General features: G+C 37.0%; 2 protein-coding genes across 5 annotated transcripts in view; one reads left to right on the plus strand and one right to left on the minus strand.

The window, feature by feature from the left end:
• The window catches only part of LOC107217029, a 118,766-nt gene that overhangs the window by 15,534 nt on the left and 87,555 nt on the right, over positions 1-15,677 (plus strand). For 2 of the 4 annotated variants that reach the window (XM_046740624.1, XM_046740826.1), the window contains exon 1: positions 6,399-6,733. The exons of 1 other annotated variant lie outside the window; for it this stretch is intronic. The gene's annotated coding sequence lies outside the window, so the exon portion shown is untranslated. Of the gene's footprint in view, positions 1-6,398; positions 6,734-13,182; positions 13,196-15,677 lie in introns of those variants that run through there. One more of the 4 variants, XM_046740721.1, reaches the window with a different exon arrangement.
• On the minus strand, positions 1,444-4,611 carry LOC107217028. The gene is made up of 3 exons (XM_015654385.2): positions 4,465-4,611; positions 3,300-3,450; positions 1,444-2,270 (listed from the first exon to the last, which is right to left on the minus strand). Exons 1-3 carry the CDS (start codon positions 4,609-4,611, stop codon positions 2,116-2,118), a joined length of 453 nt encoding a protein of 150 aa, XP_015509871.1. The 3' UTR covers positions 1,444-2,115.

The following is a 15,677-nucleotide window of genomic DNA, read 5'->3' on the forward strand; positions in this document are numbered from 1 at the left end:
GCCTGCTGCAGGGCTGAAGATCCTCCCGCGTTAAGTCGAACACGGTTGTATATATATAGTACATACCCTAGCTGTAAGGGTGGGTATTGCGCCTCGGCGTCTCACAGCTGACGAATAATTGCGACACTTGCTTCTGACGGATTGTTATTAAAAGTTGTAAATTTCGATCTTTCATATATTCCTGCTAAATTTTTCATCAATCACGCTACGGTTAATAACGTAATTGTTTCAATAAGAATTTCGCGTCACACTGGAAGAAGTTTCTGGTTTTAGTTACTGCACCGGTACTTAATTAATAATTTTTATTATTTTTTACCACAAGCGTATGATACAAAATGAAAGTGAGTAATAATATTCAGTAGGTACGTGTTACGTTGTAAATTAAACAGTTTTTGATAATAGTAATCGTTATTTGATGCTGGTGTAATAGAAAAATTCATGTTAAGGTTTTATTGATATGAAAAAAATATAGTCAACTAATCGATCAGATTTAATGTTGTAAATTAAACAACAATACGTAACAGTATAGACATGTATAATTACACGAAATAGTCACTTGTACTGCATTTCTTTTTTTTTGTATTATCCACAATATGTGAAACGTTATTGTAACGATACTCAGTTTACTAGAATTTTCTAGTTACTAAAAGAAATAGAAATTTTTTTCAGCGTAGGAACGTGAAGGGAAGTTAAGGTGACAAAAAAGTTCTGGAAAATATGAAATTCGACGGAAGAAATTGGTTACTATTTATTGTAAAACTGTGCAAGATAATCCTCGCGTAAGTAAATCCAGTCGAGTTGTAAAAATGGGCGAGCAAAAAGTTGTTTCCTTGCTCAGGGAATCGAGAAACTTGGAAGTTACTGTGGAAAAGTAGTAGAAAGTGTTATGAGCGTAAACTTTAATGAACTTTTCCATACCTCCGACTTTAAAATACAGGCTGCTGTAGCCTAGCCATGTAGCGATAATTAATTAAGTTCATAGCGTCGCAATTAACGAAAGAAGTTGAAAACTACGAAAGTGCTGGAGCTGCTGCCTCTATACATCTTGTAATTATCGACGGGAGGGTTTCGGGCTTCGAATTCGTATAAATATCTCCGCAATTACTGCTCGAAAAATAATACCGCGTGTTCACTATGAGAGGCATCGCTTTTTCCCTAATGAATCTTGAAGCGATCCTTCTTCTGCTTCTTCTTCTTCTTCTTCCTTATTTCTGCGGCTGATGTGGATTCTTCAAGATCCACGTACCACAATTAGTGACAGTTAAGGTTGTTCTTTAGTGATTCCGGAGTCAATAAAATATCCTTTTGGAAAAGTTTGCACGTAATTTAAATTAAAGTTGTTGGGATAATGTAGGAGAATAAAATTCAAGAATTTTAATAACGTTTTTAATTATAGTTTATTATAATTTTATTGACAATGTTCTGCCCATAGTTTAAATTTGACTACCGTTATCATCAGATACAATTAATATATTCTATAGTTCCATTATTTTCATGCGTCTCGATGGACAATAGATTTTCTTCAATAAAAGATGAGACGTCTTATTCTTCATTTTGTGATTATTAGTAACAAATCAATCCAGGTTGTGTGAAAATAGGATTCACGATATTCAAATTCACCGCCATACCATCGGGTTACTAAAAATCTTTTCGAAACGGCCAGCGACGTCTACTTTTCAACATATCGTTGGAAAGATAACAACCATTGTCTAGTTTTTTTGCAAAGGTCTTTGGATTTAATAAAATAATTATGATAGTATATCCGTAGAAAAAACTTAAAGCCGCCTTAAGCGCTATGTTAAAGATCCAATTTTGAGAAAGCTTGTTTTAGCATTTTTGTCCGGTAATCTGGTATGATATTTTCAACGAGGTGGGATTCACTTTATTACTATATTAACAATCAGTCCAAGTCTAAATTTCAGTTAAGCTGTTTGGATTGAATAAAAAACCACCTTAAATCAGGCTTCGTACTTAATTCAGTCCCCACACTTTGTTTATTTTCCTATTATTATTTTTCTAATCTTTGTTGGTGTACACTTAGGTACACGTACAATCATCAACTTCAATAGTAAATTGCAAATTTTCTGGTGAAAAAGGAAACGAGAAATGTGGAAATCAATGAGCTGCGAAGGTGCAGTCCAGGACCACCTGAGTATTCGGCTGCGACCTGACTCTGAAACCCGTTTCCGAATTGCCAATCGTGTAGGGCTCCTCGCACATCACGCCCACGCTTCCCGCTCGGTTGATCGCGCTCACGTAGTGAAATTGCCCTGTAATGTAAAACGTGTCAAACCTAGGTGGTCCCAGTCCTGAGATCTCCTGATCAGCTATAATGCCTGTTTCTAGTTCCTCCTTACGTCACTTTCAATTTAGATGTAGTTTTTCCGAAAGCAAAAGAACAAAGTGCGTTGTATTAAAAAAATGTTCACTTGTATGAGTTGTTGGAATTTAATGTTTTAAAATTAATAATTGAATCGTGGGGGCTTTTTTTTTTTTTTTTTTTAAATATAACAAACTTGATCAGCCTCAGTTTTACTTATTGAACCTCTGCCCTGTCATGTCTTTGTTTTGTTACATTTCTTATTTGACTGTGTGAACAGTTTCAAATTAAGATTTTAACAGAATTTAGTCAACAAGTTTCAAAAAATTGCTTTAAATTTTGAACCGATTATGTACCTCGCGTAAAAAGAACAAGAAAAAAAAAGAAAAAGAAAATATAAAGACATATTTTGAGTTGAGGCAGGGTTGAAGTTTCGAAAGCGCCTAATTCCGAATTATTTGGCGACGAAACTTGAAGTAAAGAAATCAAACTTTCACGAAACAACAAAGTTTAAATGGTGGAAATCCGACGGCTTAATGTTCCGAGAATTCAAGTCACGATGGAGCAAAGTTTCGAAAAGTAAAGTTACGATCGAGAAAAATTTCCGAAAAACAAATTATTATCGATGGAGTAAAATTCCGAACGTAAAAGTATCGAAAATCCGAAACAAAGAAAGATCAAAGTCTTGAAATTTCACCAAGCTAGAAATTCACAGAACTGAAAATCTTGGATCAATCTGAATCGCGATGTCTCAGATTATTAAATTTTCTCGTTTACGCGGTTTCGGGACTTTGACTTGTCGTAGTTATGCCTTTGCGGAACTTTGAGCTTCGGGTTTCGGATCGTTCTAAACTTTGATGTTTCATCACAGACTGATTTCTTTATTTTAAGCGATGCCATCAAAAAATTGAGAATACGGCGCTATCGGAACTTTTCGAATCCTAAATTTCAACCCCCGCCTCTCTGAATTTTCACCCACCTCTGGGCACCGAGAAGGTAATTATGCCAGTTTTCAGCTCGTTTGTTGGATTTCTTATTTCGATGACCCGCCTGTAGAGCACCTCGTCCGCCAGACGATAACCGACGATCAAATCGCCGGGGAAACTGTTCCTGGCGTCATCTACACCGGCCTGTTAACACGCGGAGAAAATTCGTTGGTTAGTCGATACCACTCTAGTCGGTACGCCCACGTGGAATGAGCGAGGGCGTGGAAAGTGCTCGTGTTACCACCGGGTGATATAATTGTTTCGGTATTTAGGAGCATTCTTTACGAGTTCCTAAGTGTTTCGATGTCCTCGCATTCCAACGCTTGACAAGAGAGTGAATTCTCGAGGTATTTCGAAGACATTCTTAAATTTGAGAATCTGGCAGAGATTCTTTGGCATCTACAATATTGTCAAATTTCACAACTTTGGTAAAGTTCCGAAAGATCAATTTAGGGTAAATATGAACCGGCTTATACCACGTTGATTGTTTTCCAAAACTTTGCATTGTTCGATGTGTAATGAGCATACGTATTGATGAATTTTTCATTAATAGGTGACTTCAATTTTCGTTCAAAGAACGTTCGGAGCTTGAGAAACGTGACTTTATAAGCATCTGAAATTTGTATGACGGAAAAGTGGAAATATGACTTAGATTACAGTCGGAATATGATCGCTTTAGGGTAATTTGAACAGACCAACTGGTGTGCAATTTTCAAAAAAGAACCCCCTTCTTGCCATCAATTCGATTCACTTAAAGAAATATTCAATATTTTTCATAAACAGCTCGGAAGTACGTAAAAATGTATTCTATATCTGCATGCAAGAAAATTATGTGAAAAATGATGCTCCTTTTAAATACCATTTTCTCTACACACACATGTCGGGTTACATCGATATTTCAATAACTACTGCTAAACATGATCAGAAATCCAAAAATCCAAAACCAAATGTCACAGTTTAAAGTACAGACAAAAATCGTGATCGACCGTGCATGGAATGATTTCATTCTATTCAAACAGTCCTGAATTTGACGATGCACATATCACAAAAGTGCAATGCGATTGCTTTGTTTGATTTCAAAAAAAAAAGAAAAAAAAAAAATCGGAATTCTTCCGTCACTCATTGAACAAAATGTAAATTTTCTTCACAACATCTCACCCATTTATTCATCGGTACCGCATCTTCCGGCGATAATTCAAAGTGTCGACGTTCTCCGGCTTCCATTTCGTCGTTCGAGTGAACTGGTCGTGTAAATTTGAGCACCAGGGTGACGAATAGGGCGGCGAGAACTTTGCGAAGCAACATTTTTGACCGACTGTTCAAGAACGGTACGTGACGCTGAGTTTTATACTCCGTTTGTCCCATGCAGGCAGGCAAGAAAAGTGGAATCTTAGATTCGCGCGAGTTGAATACGAATGTGGAGAACTCGACGGGGGCGGAAATGCCAAGCGACAGCATATCGCTCAATTGATATCGCAAAGGAACGGGCTGCACCTAAATAAGCAAAGTGACGCGAGCTGGGTGCGACAAATCGACTCTTACATGCGGGCGAGTCGGGTGGCAAAATGATCGATAGATCCCCGTTCCACGACACCCACGACGGAATGATTTATTCAGTCTTGCACCTTGTTGAATCGAGATACGTTGGTAGGTACATAATTTCTGGTCTCTGCAGCTTCGAACCATTTTTGACGGGCCCTCAAGATGAATGATATGTGTGACGAGGAAGCACCGCATATTATGTATATATGTCAGGGACGGGATAATGGCTGAATTTGAAATATTTTCTTACTACTGGATTGAAAAGGACTGAAAATTAATCCGGTTACAAAGCTCGCTTAATCCTTTCAGTCACGGTCGGATCCTCAGCGTCCCACTTCACGAATGTCCGTGGCCTAGCCTAATTACAGTTTATTTACAATTTCAAACGATTTTTGTTGACCCAAAAACCCTCGAGTAACAAGTTTCAGCCGTAATCATCGAATTTTGATAGTTTGTTCGATTTCACATCTGCTATATTGGATCTGCCATCTTGGATGTAGACATTATCAAATTCTGACTTCAAATTCGTGATGAACGATATCTCAAAACCCTCGGGGAATAAAAATCCGTCAAAAATATTGAGTTGAAAAATACTTTACTGAAAGGGTTAAGGTCCTTCGTTTTTTTTTTTTTGGAAAACCGATCAATCGACGATTGGTCAACAAAGTTTGAAATTTCTGGTTATTTTCAGTTTCGTTCATCAAGCTGGTTTAGAAACTTTTATAGAAGCCTTTTGATTAATTTGGAGAAGACGATCATTTGAAAAAATGAAAATTTCTACTCTTCTGAACGAGTCTTGTCTTACCTACGCTGATTGTGAGTCGAATTGTTTATAATAAACGTTATCAGCGATCTATGTTAGCAGTGACTGAGTCAGGGAAGTACACGTTCTTCGTGCTACGATTTAAAAATCTTTCCAGTCATATTCCTATCCCCTTTCTCGCAGACATTAACGAGGAAATTTCCCCGCTTGTGACGTAACAAAATATACATGGCATACACATATGACAAGCGAAGTCAGCGACACCTTAAAAATAATTTACAATTCAGCGATGAGAAAAGTTTGGAAATTTTTTATTGTATCGCGTTTTGCAATATTGACAAGATCATATTAGTGTTTTGCGGATACTTGTTCGACGAAAAAAAAACCAAATACCCGTCAAAACTGATTATATCGATGCCGGAATTTGGTTAGGCGTTGAAACGGTACCACCATGAAACGATCGCTTGCACTCGGTATAATTAATTTATCCGGCAGAGAAAGTTTGCCGGATTCGAAATATTTTCCCTCTCATCCAAGGGATGGGAAATCGTCGATGGGGGTGGGAAAATGCGGGCAAAGTGAGTTTTCCGGAACTGTTTTGAGTCCGTTGCCAAATCGTTAGCATTAATTACCGCGGTACGGCAACGGCTATAAAACGTTAAGATCAGCGAAGGGCGGGGGCGCAACAGTTGCGAGGGTTTGTGCGCCGCTGGTTTTGGGGGTGGGTGTAGAACTCAGGTTCGCCGAACGCGAGGAACGAGCTTCAGTATTCTCTTGGCCGCCACGTCGAAAGCACTTCGGACTTGCGTCGGCCTCGAGCTTTATTCGCGTAACAAGGAACGGGAAACGCGTCGTCGTTAGAAAGATAGAGAGGAAAGAAACATTTGAAGGTTAAAAAAGTAAGGAGAGGCGGGGAAATTGATTTTTTCAAATTGGATGTCGACACGATTTTTAATCTTCGGATCGCGCCTCTCGACACCTTGACACGCGACGGTTGCATGGGTTCAACGTATCCGGGATTAAACTCCGAGTTGCCATGACTACTGCAGCATCTGTGTGAGGATTAGGAGAAATAATGAACTTCCGAAATGGAGCAACTCGTCTCTGATCATTTTTATCGAGGTATTTTTCTCCATCGCCGAAAGTAGCGCGAGGATACTTTTTGGGATGGAGTCGGTATTGTTATTATTGTTAGAAGGATTTCTTACCGAAGGTTTACGTTATACTCGTTTCTCTAACAATTTTTGAACACTGACTCTCTATAATATCTATGAAATTTCGTAGATTTTTGGTTCTGAAAGGACTGTCGGTGATCCAGAGTAATGAACTTTTTTGGGCTTCTTTTTGCCAGGATTCGAGGATCACCGTACAAACGAATCAAACTTGATTGAGGGTTTGATTCGATTAATTCAAGAAAAATTCTTATGCTCTCTATTTTTCATGTGAATTCAACTTTTCTGGTTTATCGATCATGAGGAATCGGCGATTTTTTCATCGTAATCAATTGCGAACGATGACTATTTTTGGGTGTCGAATACTTCGGAAAACAAACCTGAAATCTACAAATAGAAGCAAGGATGAGAAAATTATCTCCCATCCGTTTTTATGTTGCAACATTTTCAAGGTTTTTTAGTATAGCCACTTGTCGAGTGTAATTATTAATTTTCTAGAAACGAGCATCTCGTGATTCCTGGACGTTGTTTTATACTTTTAACTGACAAGTTCGATTTCTTTACAGATAACATTGGTTGAAAATTCATGTTTCCAATGCTAATGGCGACTCCATCCCTACAACGACACCTGCCTCACTCAAACTTCGTCGTGGTATAAATAAATAAATAAATAAATGAATGAATGAATAAGCAGTTGAATAATGAAATCTCACACTGATTTTTTGGGGAGAAACCTTACAGCAACAAAGTTCTTCAGCTCATTCCTCATTCGGGATTCTGGTCAATGGAATTTCTTTCAAGTCTTGAACATGGAACATTTCACTATTCGTAACTAGGAACGCAAAAATTTTATTATTCCCCTTGATCGATGTTCTTGGAAAAATTTTACACCGTGCGAAAATCTTTCTGTGAGAGATTCAAAACCGTTGAAGACTAAAAAGAAAAAAAAAAAAAATGCAGTGGCACTGATTCTAAGGTGTTTTTAAAATCTTACCGGCATATATTTTTCCTCGTACAAACTTGTTTCTCCCCAAAAAATTGACGTGACAAATTTTGCGGTTTATGCGAAGCAGGTCTTGTTGTAAATTCGCAAACTCGGTATAAAATCGTATTTGCCGAAGATAATTCCAGCTCTCCGTCTTTGCGGATGACAAGTTCTAAATCAGTCTGCTGGTCGTTAGTAAATAATTATTGAATAAGCGAGTCTGCCTGAGAATTAAATAACAGGGAAAATCAGTGTAGGAAAAGCGACATCGACGAGCAATCGTGCGGATTCTATTCCACGCGGGTGAACTAAACGGATTGTCGTATCACGCGTGAGTGACACCTTAATTGGAGGTAATTCTTATTCCAATGGGTGTCAACAACGACGGACAAAATTTGATTAATTCTGAAAGCCGTTCAATTGCACGCGTGCAATCACGCGGCGTAATAAGCCATTCGTCATATATTGCGAAAATTTTGCACAACAAAATTAATGGGGTAGCGAAAATTTCGAGCAACCGCTGATCGTCGCGGTAAAACAATCGAGCGACTTTTGTTGAACGTCAATTGCATGCGGGATGAAGGAAACTGAATTCGACGATATTCGATAAAGCATTGCCCTCGCTAAAGCTCAGGCGTGATTTATCGACGACCGAACTTCGCGAGCAGCTTTCCTCTTCGACGGTCAAAACGATAGGCATACTCGATAACTGATCTCGCCGTGCCTGCTGAGAATGACCAAAAATAATCGATTATTTTTCAAGCTCGATTAAACGACCGATTCGATTATTTTTTCTCAGGATCGGTTTTTGTTTTTTTAATTCCATCAACCACGCAATACAATATCAATTTATGTAATTAAAGTATCAAGTATTATTATCGTTGTCTTACTTACTAAACAGGTACCTATTCGATGCAACGAATATTTACACATGAAATTGAAAAATATCTTGAACGAAACTATGAATCATGAAAAAAATTTGTCGCTGCTGAGATTACGTACTGAAATTTTCAAAATTTTGGTTTTATATTCACCGTTTAAAAAAAATGCGAAATAATTGATACCGATTGTTTTTTTTGGACTCGATTAATCGATGCATCGGTTATTTTTAGCTTGGTAGCCATCGCTGAATTACCAACTACTTTTGCAGATTTGAAGTAAGTGAAGCATGTGTCGGGTGATATCAATGATGGTCTGTATTCGAATGAGGCGGTCACTTAAAACTTCGATATTTGGGGTGCTTTGCGAAATTTATCTACAAACATGCGTGTGAATTTAGATTTTGATGGGTAGAATCGATTTTCAGAGTAAATATGTGCAAAATAAAAATATATAATATCGATACAATCAAATCCTTTTGTGAAATTCTTTTGAATTTTGGAAGTTGGATCTTGGCTAAGGGATGTTTTGGTCAACAGTAATATTGTTGGCTGAGTATTTCTTTTTTTCTTTATTTTTTTTGATTTCGTCGCAAGACCGAGACCCATTTTTCACACAGTGCCTGCGGACAGTCGACCGCGCAGTTTTTGCTTTTGTTTTCAAGTAATGTAGAGCAAGTGTAATCGTAGTTTCCAGGATACTTCGTTGGGTGTAATTGAAATAAACTGTATTCCTGCTGGTGTATAGTCAAGTCGGAAAGCGAGGACGTCATAGAAATATGAGTCGTAGGCTCTTGTGGGAATTGAAACGAGGAAATGGCAAAAGCGCAGAAAAAAGTTAATATTTAGTTAAAAGTGAAGGGAAGAGATGCAAAGCGCGGAATGTCAAATGAATAATTGTATCGAAGCAAACTAAGTTGGACTTTGTCATTTTTTACTGAATATTATACGATAGAAAATTCACCGATAAATTCCTTAGATAATCAACTTTGATCCATCAATGTTAACCTATAATAGAGTCAAAGTGATTCATTCGATTCGACAAACCAGTAATCAGAAAGTCAGTTGGGTTTTAGTCATTTAGTTCAAGAATACAATTGCCGAAACTTGCCGAAATTTATCTTACCGATTGAGGAAAAACTGTATTCGTGACAATGAGACTTGAAATTTGTTTACTTATTCTGTATCCACCCATAAATGAGACGGGGTTGTAATTCCGTATTTGAAAGATCCGGAAGCGACTAATTCCAATTCATTTGGTGGCGAAACTTGAAGTAAAGAAATCAAACATGGGCGAAGCAACAAAGTCTCGAGTGATCGGAAACCCGACGGCTCAGAGTTTCGGAATGCAAGATTCCGAAAATTCAAGTTACGATACAGCAACGTTCGAACAATTAAGTTTCGATGGGGTAAAATTCCGAAAATTAAAATATACTCATACAGCTTTGTTTACTCAACGGGTGGGTGTAAAGAATCAGAAAACACGAAAATTGAAATGACCAGGATTCCGTATGTAAAAATATCAAAAATCCAAAACAAATAAAAATGAAAGCTGTCAAATTTCTCCAAGCCAGAAATCCACAAAACTAAAAATCTTCAATCATTCAGAATTTCGATGATTTAGATTTTTTAATTTTCTTACGTTCCCACGGTCGGAATTTTGACCCTTCAGAGTTATGTCCTTTCGGAAATTTGACCTTCGGGTTTTTGGACCATTCGAAACTTTGATGTTTCGCCAAAGTTTGATTTCTTTGCTTCAAGTGTCGTTACGAAAAAATTCAAAATTCGGCACTTTCGAAAGCTTTCAAATTCAGAATTTAAACACCCCCCCCACAACTTTGTTCTTTCTTCATTACTGTCTTTCTCTTCTCTTATACCCTTCTTCTTTCATCAACAACTCTTTTAGCGACAAAGATTTGGGTCGTTTCAGGCGCATGAGCTGCCCTGAAAACTCGGCGGGCTTTTGCACAGCGACGCCTTGGAAATAAAAAATAAAAGAAATAAAAAAATCCTTACCTTTTTCCAGCTGCATAGCACGAGCTAACGACTCTGCCTCAGAATCCTGTGTTAGACATGCTCCTAGACTGCTAAACGCTTTGCACAAACTCGGTTATTTTCCGTTACATTTTCCTCGTACAAATATAGAGCCGGTATAGCAACAAAGTCGTTTTTTTTTTCTCTCTTTTTGATCAAGAAAAAAAGAGCGTCAACGGCAACAAAGTAATAAATCCCTGTTCACTGCAATTCCATACCGTGATTGTTATTTACTCTATCGTTTATCTATCAGCGCCGAGTTTGATAATTCTGTATCGTTGATCGTTTATATGTACACATTATATATACGAAAATCAATTTCATTTTCATAGTTTGCTCTCCCACCACCAGTCGTCACCAGATGACGTTAACCATCGAACCTGTTTCAGAGTTCCACTTCCGTTTAAATAGAAACGAAATTATCAAAACGGTAAAAAGTTGCTAATTTGCTTTTGGCTGTTTGGTGAAAGCAGCGTTGTTTAAGAGATGAAAAAAAAAGTCGAAGAAGTTATATTATAATTTTTCTCCGACGTAAATTACCACGTTTTCCAATTTGGAGAAATATTTCATAGCAATCACTTTTGCGTAGAACACGCAGAAGTTAAGGGATTATGAAAATTGTGTTAATCGTTGAATCCACATTTTCTTACCACATGGCACCGCGTATTTCAAGTCTGCTTATTCGTCGCTGATGAATACGGTTCACGTTCATTCAAACGTCGCTCACCCTCCAGACCTCTGGAACTCGAAACTGTCTCACGGTTCTGTATAAAGTCTGAGACCATTGTCGCAGGGCAACGTCGAGCGTGGGCTTCAAGGCGTCAAGAGAAAAGCCGAAAACCAGCGGCCAGAACCAATTAAACCTAAATTGTAATTAGATCGTCGAGAAATTCTGGCGCCGAGAGAATCTTTCACTCGTTGTTTCAACTTCGTTACTTGTAATAATCAGACCCAAAGTCTTCTCTGCGTCCGGTCATTGTTCACAGCAATGGATTTTGGTAAGCGATGATGATGTTTTTTTTTTGTTTCTTTTTTTCTTTCGCTACGCTTCTAGTTTATCACCCGCGATTTTGCGACAATTGTATGAGATTTTTTTAGCCAAACGAAAGGCTTGACGATTAGGTTGGTTGGTCAAATAAGATACTATATATATTTTTTCAAAAAAAATTATCATATACGTAGGTTACGAAGATCTTTTCAAAAACAAAAAAGAAATTAAAATGGTGGAATTACTTAATTTAGCTTAGATAGAGACGCTTGATTTTAATTTTTCACTTTGAAATGATTGAATATGTCGCAGATTGGTTTGATCTATGGTTCATTTTATTTAGAAGACTATGTTTTATAAGAAAATAATCCATTTTATTTAGAAGGCTACGTTTTAGAAAACAAAAATCACTGACACACCTTTCTTTATTACTTTGGCATTGTTGAATATTTGATAATTTTTCAACACCGCACGATACCGATTATGATTAATAAATGCCAATGTTGAATGACTACTGGGAAAAATTACATCTGTTTAGTGATTTTGTAGAAAATGGTTGTATTTGTAGAATAAACCGTCACAGAATGAAATCGAAGGAATCTACTATATTTTTACCATAATTTTAAATCGATCGAAAGTAAAGCAGGTCTCAGTTTTTTTTAATAATTCAAGTATTTCCTGTTTCCATATTTTCAAAGAGATTCTGCCAGCTTACGAATCTAATAATTGGAGTAATACTCAATGTACGACTATCTCATGATAAAGTTACTAAAAAATATCGATTTTTGGCCAACCGATCTGCTTAAGAAATTAGAATTCATGCCTCGCGATTTAGAATATAGAATTCATTTTCGAACAAAGAATCTGATCATGTTCATTAATATTAGATCATCGAACATGGTTGTAAGTGATGAAAGAAAACAACAGAAAAGTAAATAAAAAAAAAATTACTTTAATAACGAGATTTCTTTGATATTGTTAATAATGAAGTTTATTGTGTTTAGATTCAAGGTTTTTAAATCTTATTTACGATAAAAAAAATACCGCTTCAGAATTAAACTAATGAGTTTCCGTTCTACTTTTATAGTAATTGTTTTGAAACGTTTTTTTTTCGGCACATTTTTCATCAAACAGCCTTCCATACATCCTGCATATTTTTTCCATTTTATAATGTATCAAGTGCCGGGGCAGGGTACATGTATTTAATATTAGGGTGTTTTAGGAAAAAATTATTTGTGATTCTTCACCGTGGAACTCCCTAAAAAGTTTGTTTAAGTTAAAAAAAAAAAAGATTTTTCGAAAGAATAGTTCTATGTTATGTGGAAAATCGCGATCGTTTGATTTTTCACCTAGTTTTCAAATTTTTTTTCTTAACGTACGGAGAAACTTCAATTATTATTTCTTTCCCGAAATTTATATTCATAACACAACGGTATATAAACCGGAAATCTTATTCTCCCATATTAAAAGTTTATATGAAATTATAACTATTTTACGATGAAAAATTTTCTTCACGATAATTCATAAGTTTTAAAAAAATGAATGAAAGTAAAAAATTAACCGAGTGCGATCTTTCACATAACGTAGAACGCTCATTTTTTCAGACAGAATCTTTCTTTCGACCTAAACAAACTTTGAATGGAATGCCATGGTGAAAAATAGCCAGTTATTTTTTTCTAAAACACTCTAATCTAACATGCATGTGAGCGCGAGGCCAGAGAGGCGAAGAATGACGGAATTTGACTTATTGTTATCACCCCGGGAGAAAGGTATTGTTCTAATTGCTTGCGAATTGTACAGTAGTGAGGTAAACAAAGGGCAGAGATAGAGCGAGGAAGACGTGAGACGTTTTTCCCATTACGCGTGCTGTCGACAAATTTAATTTCTCTTATTTTACCTCTTCCCTTTTTGGTACACGCCTTGATTCTCCGCGAGGTCCGTTTGATTAAAATAATAATTAGAACGATAATGATAAGAACAATGAAAATGGCTGTAAGGCGAGCTGAAAAATTTGCCGCTTTCAAGTTGTTCAACTTTGTTCTTTTACCGACGGTATGTACGAAAAAGATGGCACGTCACTTCCATCTCGATTCGGAAATTTACTTTCGTTTTTTATCCTTCGTAAATTGTAAAGAAGTTAGGTTAGTCATGATCAGAGTGAAGAATTATCTTGTTGAAATTCTTGGAATTTCAGAGGGTTCGAGGATCAGTCAGGTTAATTAGGAAAATGTCAGAGGGTTTCGTTCAATAGTAGGGGAACATTTTTCTCCCAATCTTGGAAACGTCTTGAAAATGTCTTGCAACGCGCGTTCGGTTATGTACTTGTGGTGATAACGGCATTGATGAACAAGTCGTTTCGTCCTGATTTTGATCCCGTTGTTTCGAACGAGGGTTCGAATATTCGGAGCAAAATGAAGAGAAGGTTCGGATACATTTTGTGTGAAAGCATTTTCTGGCTATGAACATAAAATGTGCATATTGCAAATGAAGATTCTCGGCTGTCAGAATTGCCTGGCGTGTCAATTTCACTCGCCTAGTAATTTTGATATTCAATTTTTTCCTCATCAAAGCCCAGTCGACGCCATTTTTTTATCCTCTTCCACATAGGAATATGTGAAAAAAGTAAATCAGTTTCCGTAGTTCGTTCTCGAGAGAAAGAGAGTTGCTGTTGTAACTGTTGTAACTTTTGTCCGATGAAAAACGTTTGTCCGACTAGCGAATGATAAAAGTTTCGTCCTTATTTCTTACCCTCTTCACTGTAAAAAATAAAATTCAATTTACCCGGTGACAATCGCAGTGACGTGTCACGAAACTTTGTAATTTTAACAAAATTGCCCCGAGGCTGTATCAGTTACTCAAACCGAAATGGACGCTTCTTGGAAGCGGAATTGAAATTTCAAATTTGAAAAGTTCCGAAAGTACTAAATTCTGAATTTCTTGGTGGCATAACTTAAAGTAAGGAAATCAAACTTTGACGAAAAATCAAAGCTTCAGACAGTCCTAAATGTGAAGCTCAAAGTTTCGAAAGTGCGAAAATGAGAAAATTAAAAAACCTGAAACATGGAAATTTCAAGTGCTCGAAGATTTTCAGTTCTGTGAATTTCTGGCTTGGTAAAATTTCACCACGTTAATCTTTCTTTGTTTTGGATTTTCGATATTTTTACGTTCGGAATCTTGGTCATTTTGATTTTCGGCTTTCTGATTTTTTACACTCACTAGTTGTGTGAGTATGTTTTGATCTTCGGAATTTTACCCCATCGAAACTTTATTTTTCGGAACTTTGCTCTATCGTCACTTGAATTTTTGGAATCTTGCATTTCGGAACTGCGAGCCGTCGTGTTCCCGGCCATTTGAAAATTTGTTGTTTCGTAAGAGCTTTATTTCTTTACTTGAAATTTTTCTACCAAAAAAATCGGAACTAGGCGTTTTCGAAACTTTTCAAATTTGGAATATCAATCCCATAAGCGGCATCGTTTCTGGGACACAATTTAACGTTATTAGTTTACTGTATATCATTCAGAGCCTCTCATTTTCCCCCCACTTGATTGCAGACAAGTTCCAAATCTTACTTTACATCATTGAAGGACAATCAATTAATTGAAATTAAAGCTAGCCATCCATCATTGGTGATCGACGACTAATCTATGAGCAGGACTTTGAATATAAATTTCTGCACAGAGTAGTAAGAAGTAAAAAGTACTTACATCGAAGAAATATGGCTATTGATCTTTTCGGAGGCTTCGACGCAACGGGGGCAGGAAATTCGATAGTTTCGATTTCGCAAGTTCCCGGCTGAATCAGGTTTCAAAATAGATTGTCGTGGTTCAATTATAGACGAAACGGTCCTCTAATTCGTATTCCCCCGTGGTTTCCTCGCATAGCTTTATCGGCGAAATAAATTCACCCCTTCCCCGATAGCGATGGCATTTCTACGCGTCGGAGATACTCGCCACGGGATTTTCCACCCCTACAGAGCAATTGACTCCACGACTCCACGTTCGGTTTAACA

Source organism: Neodiprion lecontei, chromosome 1 (genome assembly GCF_021901455.1).
Source record: "Neodiprion lecontei isolate iyNeoLeco1 chromosome 1, iyNeoLeco1.1, whole genome shotgun sequence".
In the NCBI taxonomy this organism is placed as follows: Eukaryota; Metazoa; Arthropoda; class Insecta; order Hymenoptera; family Diprionidae; genus Neodiprion; species Neodiprion lecontei.

Coding starts and splice junctions, on each gene's coding strand:
- LOC107217028 (XM_015654385.2), bottom strand. CDS start 4,611: ATGTTGCTTCGCAAAGTTCTCGCCGCCCTATTCGTCACCCTGGTGCTC. Junction 3,451..4,464: donor CGGTACCGATGAATAAATGG/GTGAGATGTTGT, acceptor GCGTGTTAACAG/GCCGGTGTAGATGACGCCAG. Junction 2,271..3,299: donor TACCTTCTCGGTGCCCAGAG/GTGGGTGAAAAT, acceptor TTTACATTACAG/GGCAATTTCACTACGTGAGC.